At 41.7% G+C, this 17140-nt stretch overlaps 2 protein-coding genes across 2 annotated transcripts; one reads left to right on the top strand and one right to left on the bottom strand.

Moving 5' to 3' along the window:
- Positions 1 to 1393: 1393 nt before the first annotated feature.
- On the top strand, positions 1394 to 9377 carry LOC123407651 (protein ENHANCED DISEASE RESISTANCE 2-like). Its single transcript, XM_045100833.1, has 22 exons — positions 1394 to 1899; positions 2721 to 2795; positions 3325 to 3378; positions 3874 to 3939; positions 4289 to 4389; positions 4473 to 4531; positions 4620 to 4736; positions 4837 to 4877; positions 4980 to 5080; positions 5159 to 5254; positions 5903 to 5967; positions 6049 to 6120; positions 6221 to 6376; positions 6517 to 6737; positions 6828 to 6864; positions 6971 to 7104; positions 7184 to 7285; positions 7773 to 7817; positions 8217 to 8357; positions 8433 to 8528; positions 8698 to 8799; positions 8887 to 9377. Exons 1-22 carry the CDS (start codon positions 1606 to 1608, stop codon positions 9001 to 9003), a joined length of 2292 nt encoding a protein of 763 aa, XP_044956768.1. The 5' UTR covers positions 1394 to 1605; the 3' UTR covers positions 9004 to 9377.
- A 2306-nt stretch (positions 9378 to 11683) lies between these two features.
- LOC123410941 (multiple organellar RNA editing factor 2, chloroplastic-like) lies at positions 11684 to 14933 on the bottom strand. Its single transcript, XM_045103865.1, has 4 exons — positions 14456 to 14933; positions 14211 to 14308; positions 14052 to 14117; positions 11684 to 12155 (listed from the first exon to the last, which is right to left on the bottom strand). The coding sequence occupies exons 1-4, from the start codon at positions 14854 to 14856 to the stop codon at positions 12010 to 12012; spliced, it is 711 nt and encodes a 236-aa protein (XP_044959800.1). The 5' UTR covers positions 14857 to 14933; the 3' UTR covers positions 11684 to 12009.
- Positions 14934 to 17140: the final 2207 nt, after the last annotated feature.

A 17140-nucleotide genomic window follows, 5' to 3' on the forward strand; every position in this document is an offset into this window, starting at 1 on the left:
GAGCGGGTTTGGGGTCTCAACGTAGTCCTTCCAGAGTAGGACATGACCACTCTCCCGATTGTGATTCAGTGCCAACGTCGAAACATGTGATGTTTGAAGAGCGGGTTTGAGGTCTCGAAGTAGTCCTTCCAGAGTAGGAAATGACCACTCTCCCAATTGCAATTCAGTGCCGGCGTCGAAACATGTGATGTTTGAAGAGCGAGTTTGAGGTCTCGAATAGTCCTTTTAGAGTAGGAAATGCCACTCTCTCGATTGCGATTCAGTGTCCACGTCGAAACATGTGATGTTTGAAGAGTGGGTTTGGGGTCTCGAATTAGCTCTTCCAAAGTATGAATTAGCCTTGTTAAATGCGAGATGATCACGGCTTGTTAATTAACCTTCATCCAAATATCATGTCTTTTTCACGGTGGCATGACATGCCATCCAAAATGGAACGGGTGATAATGGTTTAATGGTTTTCAGTGCATAAACTTGATCCACATCAATATTGTTTTACTATACAAACACAAATTACTATTGGGCAAGTTAAGTTACTTTTGCGCAAAAGAACTAGGAGGCAACCTAATGGCAAAGGGTCGCAGCGGCGAACCATGTGCCCGGAGTTCGACTCCCGAGAGGAGCAAATTTCTTCCTCATGCGTAGGCGCTAGGGCAAAGTTCTTCTTCCGCTAAGCTCCACCAGCCCGTCCTTGGATTCTGTTCCTTCTATTTGCCTCTCCGATGGATGGTGGTGGAAATGGGAATTCGAGTGGTTTAAATCCGGCCAGTAGTTTTGTTCAGGGCTTTTTAATCTTCACAGCGACGAGGCTTCATCTTTGAGTTGGTCTTCTCGAAACCAATCCTCCTAGTATTTGTCTGCGAGGAAGGGTCAACAAGAAATCGATGAAGATTCCCGCTGCCTTCGTGGAGCGGCAATGTGTCTCTTGTCGGCTTGTCACACATGTGCGAAGATGAAATTTAGTGTCAGACACTTTAGATTGATTCAAGGGTTTCAGAAGCTACATTACAGGAGCGATGACAACATCATATCAACGACTCGTTTCGGTGACAACCGAGGTCGTTCGACGGTCCATGAACCTCATTGTAAATCTCATTATTATTTTGCGTGGACTTGTACTTTCATTTTTATAGTAGAGCCATGGTTTTCTTTAGGTACACTTTTTTTTTGAATGTTTTTTTTTCAGGCACACTTTGTAACTAGAAAAGGAAGAATTCGAAAAACCTTTGCAAAGGGCACAAACGGGTGGACACCACAGCAAGTAATTTGACTTATACACGAGGTGTTACAGAGAAAGTAGCAAAAGGAGGAAAGCTGGAGTAATTTAGTGGATTTAATGACTATAGAATAATTAATTCCGATCTACTCTAGCTATGTCCGCCTCGATTTCCGAAAGAAACAAAAACAAAACTCTCGCCGCCGCCCTCTCCCCGCTCCCCACGCCTCGAGGCCCTCTCCCCACCTCCTCCGCCGCGCCTCGCCGGACTCCGGCCGCCGCCGCGCTTCGCCGGCCTAGCCCAGGCCTCCCCGTATCCTCCTCCCTCCCGCCCGCCTGGGCAATGGCTCACTGACGAGGCCGCCGAGGCGAGAGAACCGCGCGGGGGGGCGATGAGCTCGTCGGCTTCGAGGAGGGAGGCGGCGAGGAGCGGGGAGCTCGGGCGGACGTGCGGAGCGGATGGCCCTCCCCCTAGGCCTGCCCCCGCCCCGGCGCGGAGCGGGGAGCTGCTGCCCAAGGGCGGCTGCCCCGACGCCGCGGCTGCGGCGGTGCCGGTGCGGCACGAGGGGTGGATGGTGCGGTACGGGCGGCGCAAGATCGGGAGGTCCTTCTTCCACACCCGCTACTTCGTGCTCGACAACAAGCTCCTCGCATACTACAAGAAGCAGCCCAAGGACAACAACATGGTAGGTGCCTCAGACCTTCAGAGCTCCGTACCGGAGTTTCTGGTCAGAGTCGGATCGTTTGACCTGTTAGGGCCGCGGTCCACCTTCCGGGGAGACCTCCCGTTGCTCCCCGGCGAGTTTTCAGCGGGGATTCCCCCCGTTCGCGGCGCGCTCTGGCCAATTTGGGCCGAGCGGGGGATGGCGATCGGATGATTCTGTATCGGTTGTAGTTCTACTACTTGCGATGAATAAACTTTGGGCGGAGAGCAGTTTGGTTGCCACAGTTAGGCCGGGATCTGCTGGGTCGAACTGAATGTTTCCTTCGTGCAGTGAGAATCTCATGAGATGGTGTCAATCAGTTGTAAACTCTGAATCTGAGCGAATCTGTTCATTATAATTTGCAAGTGCTCTGTTGGGCCGGGGCTGTTGACTAAGTGCTTTTGATTGAACCTGGGGAGTGCTAACAAATGGCAGCCTCGTGAATTAGCGGGGTTCCTGTGAATCATGTGAGCACCTTGCTTGATCTGCTTGGAGCCCTGGACCTCTTTTAGTGTTCCAATAATTGAGCCTACTGTTCTCTTGTAAGGTGCTGTTTTCATAGATGGACAGCACATAGATGGGGGGTAAGAAGTAAGAGTGCTTGGAACAACTTCCCCTGTTTCTGTGGGAACCGACAAGTTTCAGTTAGCTGCATTCCTCTTTGTTCGAGCCTTAGCAAGAGGGTTCCAGTGCAATGAAAAACATGGCAATTTGATGCCAGTACATTATTCAAGTGGTATATTCCGCAACAGGGGCATGCTACTTGTATTTAACTTTCTGAAGCAAATCTTGTGGATGTGCAGGTGCCACTTAAGTCTCTTCTAGTAGATGGGAACTGCAGAGTGGAGGATAGAGGGCTTAAAACACATCATGGACAAGTAAGTTTGCTCTTCCCTTTTGTTTAGTTCATCAAATAGTAATATGCGTTATAGAATGAGCGTGGCATTTAATGCTGGTCGAGAGTACTAGGTGTATTAGTTCCTTGCACATGAAATTCACTTGTCGTTAGCTTTTAATCTTGAATAAAATTTCTGTTGTGTTAGTTTCCGAAAAAAATGGTATCCTTACTTTTGGGGATTGTACTTCTGAGCAGAACAGGATTGCCAACAAATAGTGTGGCATGTATTTCACCTACAAACTGACGCATTATAGTTTTGATCACTCGTGTAAACTGTTCTGTTAACAGGTAAACCGTACGAAATGAACACAGAACATATCAAATTGAAATTTTTAAAATGGTAATATATTGTGTCTATTTTGGCACAGTTGATCAACTTAGACAAATTATCAGACATTGCTGTCAGGTTAATATCTATATGTGCATATTCCAGCATATGCATGAATTTTGACGTGTATTACGATGTTGCACTGTCATCTACACATTTACTCATTATCTTGCTCTCGCAGATGGTTTACGTTCTGTGTGTCTACAACAAGAAAGAAAAGGACAATCCAATCTCGGTTCGTTACAAATCCGAGCTCTTAAATGTTATCAAAATTTAGAACCATCTGACTATATCCATATTAATTCATGTGTCTTTGCCTACATTTGGAAGATATTTTTCTTTGCTGGATATTGTTGTGACCGCTACAATATATTGCAACGGCAAATAGCAAGGCAGACTAGTACCACCATTTTCCTGAGTATAATTTAGTTGCAAATGAAATGATATACTTCTTTTAGTCTCAAAAGGCAATAATATCCTCATTACGTGGGCCTGCTTATATAGTAAATAATGTTTCCTTTGTTCTAGCTTTTGAAAATGGGACTTAGTATTACTTCTGCTTGATAATGAAGTGAATGTTATGCAATTTATGTGCTGAAGTTTAGCAATTTTGATATGGGGGGCTCCCTTTTTTGGCAATCTTCTTAGTCCAGTATTTTTTCTCATGAGTATATAGTAAACCATTTGCTATTACTGTCCATCATTCATGTTGCTATCATTCTTCAAGCAGATGGGTGCACGTAATATCGAGGAGGCCCTAGTGTGGAAAAAGAAGATAGAGCTCCTTATCGATCTGGTAATCAGGTGTAGTAGGTCCGAAAAACTGTAACTGCATATGTCAATTGCTGTATAAACATTATAGAATCAGACATCATGGGCGTTATTATTATTATTATTTGCTTGTTTGGATTGTGTGCAAGTGAATAACATTTAGTTAGCTAGACTGTAAATACACTCCATTGTTCTTCCCTCTTAGATTCCATAAAGCATTGCCAACTGGTAAATTTTCGGAGTGTGCAATGCACCAACGAATATGTATTAATGCACATTCTGGATAATTTCCCAGAAGAATTCAGTGCCAAATTGCGTAGAACTAAAACAGGCGAACAACACACTCCACTCTGATAAAGATCTTCATTATGCAGCAACAGGACACTATGACAGCTAAAAACCGTAAAGCTTTTGCATCACTGGACTTCGACATGGATCTTGGAGGACCGCTTTCGTTCTCTGACCCTGATAGTGGGCAAGTGAATCTTCGTACCTGTAATTGTAAATTAGTTCTTCCGGTTAATACCTCTATTAATTGGAAATGATATTCTATTGTAGACCTGAAGACGAAGAGGAACCCCGTCCCTTGCTGCTTCGTAGGACAACTATAGGGAAGGGTAGGAAGTTTGGTTACACATTTTCTGCCAAATTCTATTATTTCATATTAATGATTTTTACATCTAAATATGTCATTTCTTCTTCTAGGCCTTCCTGATTCTGTACATGACTGGACCAAAGAGCCTGATATTGGTCTGTCAAATCAGAACGACACCAATCAAGCTAATTCTAGAAAGAACTGGCGGCTGCTTAGATGCCAAAATGGCAAGTTTTTTAGTTCCTTGCATTGATCCGTTACATCCGTAAGAAACCATACCTGGTTCATATGGAATTAAATTTAGTATCTTGTTCTTATCGTTGGCAGGGTTGCGCATCTTTGAAGAACTTGTGGAGGTCGAATACCTTGTATGTACTTTCTTTTATACCGATTTAATGTTGGAGAGGTGCTGAAACCCCTGCTAATTGCTAACCAGAGGATATATTTACAAAAAAAAATGTCATGTGCAGGCAAGAAGCTGTAGCCGATCAATGAGAGCTGTTGGTGTCGTGGAAGCCACATGTGAAGCCATTTTTGGGCTGATAATGAGTATGGATGTAACAAGATATGAGTACGTGTGTGTTCCTTTACTTTCTGTATATTGATATATATGTATGTTGATCTAGGTTTTCTTTACACTCAAATGTAGGTGGGATTGTAGCTTCCAATATGGGAGTTTAGTTGAAGAGGTTGATGGTCACACTGCAATACTATATCATCGGCTACAGCTGAACTGGTGTTCAATGTAAGTACCTTTTCGTTGTATCAACAAATTGGATGATGGTTGAATTGCAAGTCTTTTACCTTGTGCTGGCTTGCTTCTACAACTTGCAACTCCTATTAAAATAACAAGAGTAGGCTGGATAACCCTGGCAGGTCAATGAACTATCTGAGCATGGACCTTGACTCGTTTAAATCTGAATTTGAGACTTCAAAATTTGGCATATAGTCATATACTGTAACATTGTAAGATTAGCATTAATCTGGACTCAGTAGCAAATTCAGTATTTTGCACTGTTTGGTGTCTGGATACTCCACTATCTGGCAATAAGCAGCAATGCTGTATAGTTTACGCCAAGCATATATGTCCGCCGCACTTAAGCCTGCTGCGTAAACCTAAAAGTGAAATGAATGGCATTCCATTGCACAAAAAAGAAATGAATGGCATTGAAGCGGAACCAACTTGCCGGAGGAGCTGGCAGCAGGGGTGAGATATAAAACATACCACATGACATCAATGAATAGGCGACTCGTCTGCTTACTTTGGTAGACGACTGCAATGCTGCATGACTATGTGGCAGAATCATAAGGCCGTGGATTCTAAGATTTTAATATGTAAATCACATTGCATTAGCTCAGATTTTCCGCCTTGTGTAAACAAATGAGCCTGCAGGGTTGTTTGGCCACGAGATCTTTGTTATGTACGATATTGGCGGCGCAACGACGATGGAAGTTATGGTAAGCTTTGGAGTGATTTTATTTCTGGTTACATCATCCGTTTAAAGCATCTTGTTTGATGCTTCATGTTTAAACTTGCAGTTGTGCTGTTTCGATCTACTGAACACCCGAACTGTGGTCCCCAACCAGGGTTTGCGAGGGCTTCTATTGAAAGTAATTTGCCTTCTGCTTGTTAGAAATCCTACTCTTCTTGAGATATTTAAAAGCAGGTTTTGTCACTTCTATCTTTTTCCTGAACTTTCTATTAGTTCAGGTGGAGGTTTCAAGATCACTCCTCTCAAACCCGTGAATGGAAGACCTCGCACTCAAGTTCAACACCTTATGCAAATTGATCTCAAAGGATGGGGTGTGAATTATGTCACATCATTCCAGTACCACTCTGTGCTGCAGATGCTGAACTGCGTTGCTGGTAACAACTCTTGTAACTTTTTATGGCATGAATTGAATACCTGTTAATAAAAATAAAAATCTTGTAAGTCATAACCGCTCATTTCAGTATTTCCTTTTCTTAATAGTCTGTGATTGTTCGACATTTGCATGTATTTACAGGATTGCGTGAATACTTTTCCCAAAATGATGACGTTCACACAATTCCGAGGATTCCTGTGATGAATACTATGGCTAGTGTGGCCACCGTTAAAAAGGATCAGAAACATCAAAAGGCTGACTCAAAGACCAAACAAGCAGACTCGGCTAACGAAAATTCAGATATGATAGATGATGAGTCAGAAGATGATGATGACTTTCAAGCTCCTGAATCTAGCTTGGAGGTGATAACCCTAGACTAGAGCCATTCCTTTGTTTACAAGAAGTTATTTGTTGGTATACTGCACTAAAATCTCATTGCAATTCATGTACAGGAAGATGGCGATGTTGACAGTGACGCAAAGTGCTCTGGTTTGTTTCTTATCTAACTGCATCTTCTATTGTACTATCTTCACAAATTACCTGTATGACCACCCAACTCTAATCTCACGCCTTTGCATCATATTGGGTGATCCAGATCCAATAGATCTGTCCTGCTTTTCGGGCATTATTCGTCAGGATGCAAATGAGAAAAGCCGTAACAGTTGGTCAGTACCTGATAGCAATATCTTCAAAGTCCGTAGCAAGAACTTTTCACATGACAAATCAAAGGTCCAAATGTTCAATGTCTTTTCATGTTTTCGAAGAAGCAGATTATCAAAAGCTTATTATGTTGTTATTTGAGTTTCAGGTATCTGCAGGGAAGTACCTTATGGAGCTTGTCGCAGCCGACTGGTTTAAGGATACCAAGCGCATGGATCATGTTGCCAAGCGTAAAGGATGTGCTGCTCAGGTAAGTAAATTAATATGGTTATAATTAACTGTCTATTTGTATCTCAGAGGATTTTTTTCGTACTTGCAATATGATTGTGTCGACGCATGAACCACCTATTGTCTTAACCTGCAAAGCAGCATTTGGAATACTTTAGTATTACTGTTTTATGTGTGTGCAGAACTACAAGTAAATAAATAGATATTCGTTTTCTCTATTTTCTTAAACCTCACACTATCATTTTCTCTATTAGAAGCTTGATATAGCTTGTGGAACCGTGGAAGCTTGACATAGTTGTACTTTGCACACCAATAGCTAGCTCTTTTATCAAGTAAAATATACTGAATGTCTGTGAAAGCTCGGAACCACATTATTGTGCTAGCATGAGAACCCCGGCACGTTGTTAGCACTGAAAATTTATGCCTCAATGCATGAACATAAGGGAGGTCCTAAATCGCCCAGTTCTACTCTTATGTATTGATTTTTCCTGAACCTTGTACTACTGTAGGTTGCTGCTGAGAAGGGGATGTTCAGCTTTGTAGTAAACATACAAGTAAGCTCCAGTTCTTTCACTCCTCGCATGGTTCATTTCTTTCTGCCCTCTTCTTGGGCTTTTTCTACAGAACAACAGTGACCATACACAGTGCAGAAAGTATCAGTCACTTCCATTTGCACTACAGTTTCTAAATTTTTGGTTTTGACTTTGACGAAATGCTTGCTCAGGAATCTGCATCTGTTTGTAGCTTCCTAGTGGTGATAGTCCCATAAAATATTACAAATGAGAACAGATGCAAAATACTGTTCTGCAATTTTTGTATGGTTTAACATCATACACTGCATGGTTTAAACCTCTATTTAACATCATACACTGCATGGTTTTAATGTGACCATTGTGCGCCCTCTGAAAATAATAATTCTCTTCCGTGTATATTAAGTCAGCATGCTTTTGCAGATTCCCGGGTCAACTCATCACAGTTTGATCCTCTACTTTGTCACAAATTCCTTGAAAAAAGGATCGCTCTTGCAGCGTTTTGCCGATGGTGACGATGATTTCCGGAACAGCAGACTGAAGCTTATCCCATCTGTTCCAAAGGTGTTAATTTTTAATGTATTAGTCGTTCGAGTGCGTTGTTGTTAGCTTTGCTCACCTCTAGCATGTTGTCCTCAGGGATCTTGGATAGTTCGACAAAGTGTTGGAAGTACCCCTTGCTTATTGGGAAAGGCTGTTGATTGCAGCTATATTCGTGGCCCGGAGTACATTGAAGTAAGGCTCTAATTTTACTGACAAAAAATTACTTCCATTGGAAAAATAAATAAATTCAGTACATTGTACCTGGAACAGTTGAAGTTATAACTGAGGCATAAACACTGGGTTCTTCTGGTCATCTATGGCACACCGTGTCTACATTCCTAATGCAGCCATCCTTGTGCAGGTTGATGTAGACATTGGATCCTCAGCAGTAGCCAATGGTGTTCTAGGCTTGGTCTTCGGTGTAGTTACCAGTTTGGTAGTCGATATGGCTTTTCTCATACAGGTAAAAGCACCCCCATCATAGTTGCCAATGTTTCCAAGATTCCCACTCCAAAGGAAATATTTCTCTGACAATCGGCTACACCTGCAGGCAAACACATACGACGAGCTCCCGGAGCAACTCATAGGCGCCGCACGGTTCTCGCACATCGAGCCCTCCGCCGCAGTAGTTCCCGTGCTTGATGACACTTCCTCAGCTGTGGAGTGAATCATTTGTGGCTCTGTGCAGATTCTTTAGTTCTTTCCCCCCCAAAGTCCTTCCATGTCGAGCCGCTGCAGCAATTTGCAGTTTGTAAAGCATCATTGGTGGAGTTCATACGGCAGCCTGCATACAGTTTTCGCTTTTACCATTTCATCCACATCAATGGGTTGCTACTAGTTGGTAGGTGACTATACGGTGCAGTTCTTGTATGTACATACTGCAGGCCTAGCTTAACTGCCGGCTTCTTCAGTTTCTTCCGTTGTAGTGGTGGTAATGTAGCCCCATTATTCATGGATGATACCTCGGACTTGATTCTTTATTGTGTATACTATGCAGCAGAACATTATATGCTACACATTCAGCAAAATTGGTTTAATTCATTGCTTGACAGGGCTGTGAGCTTTCTCTCTTGCGGAGTTGAAGAATTTCACTAGATTCGTACAAGAACTGTTCTGTGCGAATTTGTGTTCATGAAACGGTTATGCAAAGAATTTCTAGTGAAGGCATGTACGGTTTTAGTCCATGAACCTATATATAGCCATATAGGACAGGTTCCGTGATTCAGATGTCTGAATTTTCACTCACAAGGACAATTCAGTTCCGTGGGATTTTAATTTTACAAGTGATTGTTTGCTTGGAACTTGCTTAAAACCAGTCCCATTTCTATGCATCTGAATTCCCAATCTTCTATATCTAAATAGACTTCTCCCACTACCTAATTTTCCTGGCTCCTCGTGAGTCCATGTCATCATCCTCCGCTGGCAACAGAGCTACGCGATGGAACTCTCACTGCCTCCGTGGCCCGAGCTTGCCCGTATGCACTAACTTGCTGCCACTAACCTTCGGCTGCTTCCAGGACGCACTAACTTCACTTGGGATTATTGATTTGTCTTCCATGCTGCTGCTTTTATTGTTGGCGATGTATCTTCCGCCTCCACGATGGAAGCTGAAACGCTCGCACGGCAGCGACTTAATACACATGAAACGGCAGCATTCATACCGTCCATTACCTTGGAAATGCAAGTAGTCGCCGCCTTAGTCTTTAAAAAGACGTCATCAACCACACAAGATTGCTCGCGTCCTCCTACTCTTTGATCCAACCTCCATCCCTGAATTCTCGTAGGTCTGTGCACCTATTTTCAGGCGTTGTTTGTTTTTCTTATTCTGCTCAGTTTGCTCTCTGGGTCGAATTTTTGACAGGTATAATCTAACGAAGCTAGCTAGAGCGTAATCTCTCAAATCTGACATATGCAGTTTGTTGAAAATGGGAACAGAAAATAGTAGCTCTGCCTACTAGATGAGGAAAGAGACCAAGGTGAGGTTAATTTATTTTTGCATGCTGTTGTAGAGTATCTTGGAATTTGATATGTACTTTCCTCAAGTTGTGAAACCCCAGATTAGAAAATCACTTATTCTCTAGAAAACTGACTTTGCCCCTTGCATGTTGTTGAATAGTATACTCTGTAAAACATATTTTTTTCCCCTTGCATGCTGTTAAAGACACTACTCAGCCGATATTCCAATTGTTAATCTATATATAACATCGCTTGATATAAGATATGTGGCAGTTTTAATATAGAAGTTTATTTTGGCTTGAACAGACTACGCAGCAGATATTCCAATTGTTAATCTATAGATAACACCGCTTGATATAATATATGTGGTAGTTTTACTATAGAAGTTTATTTTGGCTTGAAGAGACTACTCAGTAGATATTCCAATTCAGCTTGCAGCAAAATAAGTGTGCATTTTATTTAGCCTCATTCCATAAGCAGCAAGTAAAATGCATTTTATTTAGCCTCAGTTGGTAAGCAGCAATCCAACTTACCACTATAAAACACACATCTATATAACATCATCCTATCGCATTTTGAGCTTACTACTTATCTTTTCAACTACGGGTGGACAAACGAGTTCAAATGGACAATCGAGACAGAAATTAGTCTGCTCTATATTTTCATTTCATTTCTTTCCCTTATTGACAACATACACATTACTTTCTTACCCTTATTGACAACATACACATATCTTCTCCAGGATACCACCTAATTCTGCAAACAATAATTTTCCATGTTCTACCGTTGGTTCAATAAGAGAAGCTCAGAAGAAATACATGAGTGCAATTGTAAATATGACGAGCACAGAAGACCCAATATTTATAACTTGCAAACCCGAGTCCAAGCCTCAACACAACACAAACCCATTCTTATCTGTTGGATACATTGTTGAATATGAAAAGAATGGGATGTCATATATCCATGTCACACTAACTGAGGAAGGCAAACCTACAAACAATATCCAACAGATCCTGTAATAATATGGTTCATGCTACAAACTACTATAGTTGTTACTATTCATGCTTTGACTGATATAGATTTTTATCACATGTTACATATTTGTCCCAACAATAAAAATTTCATTGCCTATGTATGAAATCTACCTATCATTTTATTAATTCAAATTATTTTCTTCTTTGAGATTTCCATGTTACTCCGATAATCTGCAACAAATTTCCGCAGCAACGCGCGGGGCATCAACTAGTTCAACAATGCCCATCTCCAACCACTCAACAGGCAACATACATACCTTTCAAAGAAGATACCTGCATTTCTCTGAAGTTGTATGATTTTAGGGGTGCAAATTTAGCTACGCAGTATGCAGTTTAGGTGACAAAGATTTACAAAAATTCCAGGCAAAAGTAGCAGTTTATCCATCAAACCAGATTTACAAGCGCACAATACTGCAGAGTTGACGGTAACGCACATGACTGCAGAGTTGACGGTAACGCACATGACTGCAGAGTTGACGGTAACGTGCAATTCCAAATAGTTCCAAGCTCCCTAACAACTAGTTTGATACATCCAAGACGCGCGATCACCAACTTGAAGAAAAGAAAACACCTTGCGTTGGCATACAGTGAACATGCAGTTCTTCTATTCCGTAGATGATATTTATACCCGGCGGAAACCACCAGGGCTTGTTATTTGATCTTCAATCGGGCACCTCGGCTCATCACCGTTGCTGGTTCTCCCTCCTCCGCTGGTAGCGGGTTCTGTCGTTATACCTCGGCCTGTCTGATGCTCTCTGCGGCACAGGCTCCACCCTTCTCTGCCTCTCCGGAGACCTCTGAACAATCTCTCCATTCACAAAAAGCTCAGCTGCAAAATTAAATAGATCGCACACCATGAGTACATTACTTTCACAGAGTGATCAGCTCAGCTGCAAATCAAGTAGATCGCACAACATGAGTACATTACTTCATATGAGGAACAACCTAATTTATCCAAATATATGGAAATACCATACAGGCTAGGCAGGAAAAAATAATAGCCGTGAAGGCATTATTCAAGAAGTTCAGCCTACCTACCAAAGTACAGATCAATATCAGAGATTTGCTTACAAGTCCATTAGCATCTAAAACAAGGTATTGCCTAAATCAACGAAGTACAGAAATAATTACCATCCCTTAGGCAGAACCCACAACAAAGGTACACTAAGCTGGTGTTAGCCACCTTTCAATTCAGTGAAATGTTACACCTACTGACTTGTGCTCCTTTCATTGAGGACACACCCGTTAGAGCAAGACATTGCCAATTAAGATGGACCACAAAACAACTTTGGTAAATAATGACCACTGATTCAACTCAAAACAGGAAAAAGGTAGCATATATGTTGACTGTCTCATCTCCTCTGATCAGAACCCCATTTTTCCAAGGTGCTGAACAGTCAGAGAGACGTTTATTCTTAGTCCATAAGCAATCAAAGCAGGACATTGCCTTTGAGACATCACAGCTTTGCCAAGATGGACTAAAGAAACTTCATAAAGAATGACTATTAGTTAAACTCAAAAGAGATCAAAAGGAAGTAAAATGAGTTACTTAATGTTTCGTCTCCACTCATCAGAACCCCATCTATTTTGCCAAGGTGCTGAACAGTTAAGAGTGACAATTATTTTTAGTCCATTAACATTCAAAGCAATACATCGCCAAGTAGGCTTCAACGCTTTGCCAAGATGGACTACTAAGCCACATTTGGTGAAGAATGGTAATGAACCAAACTAAAAAATGGATAGATATCTTTAAATAAGCAACAACCCTAGAGGCGGTAAATGTGTGACCAATGTCTCATCTGAAATGATCAGAATCTCATCTCGCTGAGGAGCTGAACCATCAGAGAGACATCTTTTCTTAGCCTTTAAGACCTCACAACTTTGCAAAAATGGATTAAACAGCATTTGTAAAGAATGACTAGTTAAACTTAAAAGAGATTAAAAGACAGTAAATGAGCTATCCAATGTCTCATCTCCACTGATTAGAACCCCATTTCGCTAAGGTGCTAAACTGTAAGAGATATGTTGTTCTGAGTCCATTAGCATTCAAAGCAAGGCATCGTCGAGTAGGCTTCCTTACTTTGCCAAGATGGACTGCAGTACAAATTTGTTGAAAAGAATGATGACTGGCCAAAACTCCAAAAAAAGATTAATGGTTCAAATAAGCAACACCCCAACATGCGGTAAATGTGCTAGCAGTGTCTAATCCCCACTGATCTGAATGAGATTTTACCGTGGTGCTAATCAAGAGACGTTTTTAACTTAGTTCATCAAACATCCAAAGCAGAGCATTGCACGTAAGACGTCATAATTTTCGAATATGAACTAGAAGAAACATCATTGTAATCAACTGAATATCCTAGCCCAATAGATAGGCCCTTCCATTTCGGAGGTGCATTACTCCCTGACAGACACTGGGTATCTGGGATTCATTCGCATTGCCGACAGACATAGGTGACACTGTCTGTAGTACTCCCTCCGTCCCAAAATTCTTGTCTTAGATTTGTCTATACATGAATGTATCTAGTCACATTTTAGTATTTAGATACATTCATTTCTAGACAAACCTAAGACAAGAATTTTGGGACTGAGGGAGTATATAGGATTCTAAGAATCATTTTGTGCTAGAACTAATCATGTGGAACACCTAAAATGCTATCGATATGACAAGTTGCCGAACTGATCTCCTGAAGGTAATATACAGTGGTTGAGGAAGAACACCTACCTCCATAGTCCTTGTGCTCGGGATCAACATAAGAATCAGGAAGCACGAACAGAACACCAGGAATTCCTGCAACACACCAGACGGGGCATTAGACATATTATTACTTTTCTAGAGAAACGAGAGGGTGAGGCATGATGTACACAGGGAGGACAACCAAACCTTCCAGTTTGTTGGATGTTTCCTCATCGATCTCACACCCGAAACCAAAGTACCGCTCACAGGAGACATTGTAAATCTTCTTCCTGGCTTCCTCCTCGCTGCATCGGCGACAGGACAAAACCAAAGTAAGATTTAGCTACAGAACTACACTACCCTGTCTCACAGCAAGCAGCAAACATGCGTGTGTGTGTGAAAGTTGGAACAGAAATGAGGGGGAACACATCGGGATCGGGTGGGGGTGGTACCTGCCGAGGACCTTGGCGAGGGTCTGGATGTAGCAGTCGATCATCTGCTGCTTGGTGGCGCCCTCGCCGCCGGGCTTGTCCATGACGATGAGCCAGTGCTCGTAGTCGCACCCGGGGAACAGCGGCGCCATCTCGGTGGGCGCGCGGTCCCCTCCTCCGCCCCCACCGGAGCGCGCCGGAGAGTACCCGTCGCCGCCCGGCCGGCGCGCCATCCCGCGGAGGAAGCCGAGGCGGGAGGCGACGGCCGCGAGCGCCGCCGGGCGCAGCAGCGGCTCGTGGGGCGCTGCCGCTGCCGCAGCGCCGCCGCCGCGGCGGAGGAGGGCGGAGATGGAGACGGGGGAGGAGGACGCGCGGCGGGCGAGGAGCCTCCGGGCTCCGGCGGCTGCGGCGGCGGCGGCCATCTGCGTAAAACCCTAGCGGCGGCAGTGGATTCCGGGTGGTGCGAGAGGGGCGTGTGTGTGTGTGTGTGTGTGTGAGGGTGTTGGGTTTTGGGTAGTTGACGACGGGTTTGTTCTTGCTCAGATGGGCCTGTGCTGGGCCAAAAATGGGCTGCTTGTGCGAGCTACACCGGTGGTTAATAAATGAAAATATTTCCCTCATTCTACACCGGTCAATAATCATTAAGGGTTTACTAGGAATATATATGGTGTAGATAAAACTTAGATGGACAGATTATATATGGTGTAGATTATAAAACTTAGATGGACAGATTATTAAAAACTCACAATCTACTCTACCCAGCTAAAATCAGATTATGGATTGCTAATAACCTATTACCTTTGTAAAGCTGGAGATAATTACATTTCTGCCACCGTCATCCTCCTCTTTTAAAAAATAGAGGGCAGACATGCCATTATGCAATTTAAAAACTAGGATTACGGTTTATATAATCCAGCCTCCAAATATGCCCACCTAGATTATCTATATAAACCAGGTTATATAATCTATCTTCATAATTCAGATTATCATAATTTATTGTAGTTTCAAATAGGGCCTTACTAAGATGTTGTACCAATTAGCGACATTTATTTTGGAGGGAGGGAGTACATTTTAGTACTCAATTATAATATGCGCATAAGATCACATATTAGCCATCTCGACCAAAAATAATTAATCCGTAAGGACATTCGTAACAAATGTTTAGGGTTGCATATCACCTTTGATACTTTAAAAAAAATCTTTATAGGCAAGACTTAAAATAATATAAAAACAACATTAAACCAATCATATACATAAAGCTTGTATTAGTACTTTCGTGTACGTCATCATATATGGGTTGGTTATTGTGCAACGGCCAATATGCAAGGGGCGACGAGCACATCTGCGGTAAACCCTAGCCGTTACACTGGATTCCGGGTTTATTTTTTGTTTGTTTGAGTGGGACACTGGATTCCGGGTGGTTCGAGGGGCGTGTGTGAGGGTGATGTATTTTGTGTAGTAGATGACGGGTTTCTTCTTGCTCAGATGGCCCTGGGCTGGGCCAACATTCGGCCGGATATGCAAGCTATTTAAGACATGTTACATTCTGCGGCGTAATCTGAGCATTACTTACAAAATTGTGAACACCTTATTGAAATTATCAATACTTTTTGACAAACACGATCAATTTTTTAGATTTCTGAAAAATCTATGAACTTCTAAGAAAATTTGAACAATGGTAAATCTTTTGAAAAATAAAACAATTTTCTATAACTCGAACATTTTTAAAAATTTCTGAACATTTTATTGTAAAACGCGAACATGTTTTCAGATTCCAGAACATTTTTTGAAGATGCAATTTTTTTTCAAATTGGTGATTTATTTTTGAAAACGGGTACTATTGAATTGCAGAAAAAAAAAATTAAATCTGAGAACAATATGAAAATCTCAAAGATTTTTTTTATAGTTGGCAATTTGTTTTTTCTTAAATGGTTACATTATAGTAAAAATATATTTTTTGTAAAAAGAACACATTTTCATATTCCAGAAGATTTTTTGAAAATACAATTATTTTTAAAATTGGTGAATGAAATTTGAAAAAGGGTACATATTTGAAATGCAGAATACAATTTTGAACCTGAGAACAGTATTAAAATCCCAAATATTTTTTGAATAAGTGAAAACAAATTGAAAATAGATTTTTTCTAAAACTTCTTTCGTTAGAAAAACATAATAATTTTAAATACCAATTTTTTTTTAAAAAATGCAAACATTTTATAAATGAGAAAATTCCTTATCTAACACTATGTTAAATATTGGTTCCCTATTTAACACTAAGAAATATTTTTTCCTTATGTAGCACCGAATGTAAACATTATGCCTTATCTAACATTTTCCCTCTGGGCGTGGCTTGGAGAGAGCACATGCATGCCCAAAGTCCCCCTCTTCTGCTATATGATGTGTTTTGACTTAGAAAATTTTAAAAATATACTTTCGGGATGAAGCGTCGCTGTCTTGAGGCAGATACATAGGCAGAGGCCCGTTTGCTCTCAGGTAGAGTGTTTCTGTCGTGGAAACTCCCCCCAGGGGGAAATCAAAGTCATCGTCATCACCAACGCTTCCTCCTTCATGGGAGGATCAATCTTCACCAACATATTCACCAACACAATCTCAAATCAAATCCTAGTTCATCCCTTGTATGCAATATTTGTCTCAAAACCTCAGATTGGTACCTGGAGGCTACTAGTAGTGTTGATTACATCTTGT

This window comes from Hordeum vulgare, chromosome 7H, assembly GCF_904849725.1.
Source record: "Hordeum vulgare subsp. vulgare chromosome 7H, MorexV3_pseudomolecules_assembly, whole genome shotgun sequence".
NCBI lineage: Eukaryota > Viridiplantae > Streptophyta > Magnoliopsida > Poales > Poaceae > Hordeum > Hordeum vulgare.

Bases quoted from the DNA above. Each gene is read 5' to 3' on its own strand.
- LOC123410941 (XM_045103865.1), bottom strand. From the start codon at position 14,856: ATGGCCGCCGCCGCCGCAGCCGCCGGAGCCCGGAGGCTCCTCGCCCGC. The intron at 14,118-14,210 runs GTTTGGTTGTCC...GGTGTGTTGCAG, and splicing joins AACATCCAACAAACTGGAAG to GAATTCCTGGTGTTCTGTTC. The intron at 12,156-14,051 runs GTAGGTGTTCTT...TTAATTTTGCAG, and splicing joins CGAGCACAAGGACTATGGAG to CTGAGCTTTTTGTGAATGGA.
- LOC123407651 (XM_045100833.1), top strand. From the start codon at position 1,606: ATGAGCTCGTCGGCTTCGAGGAGGGAGGCGGCGAGGAGCGGGGAGCTC. The intron at 1,900-2,720 runs GTAGGTGCCTCA...GTGGATGTGCAG, and splicing joins AGCCCAAGGACAACAACATG to GTGCCACTTAAGTCTCTTCT. The intron at 3,379-3,873 runs GTTCGTTACAAA...TTCTTCAAGCAG, and splicing joins AAAAGGACAATCCAATCTCG to ATGGGTGCACGTAATATCGA.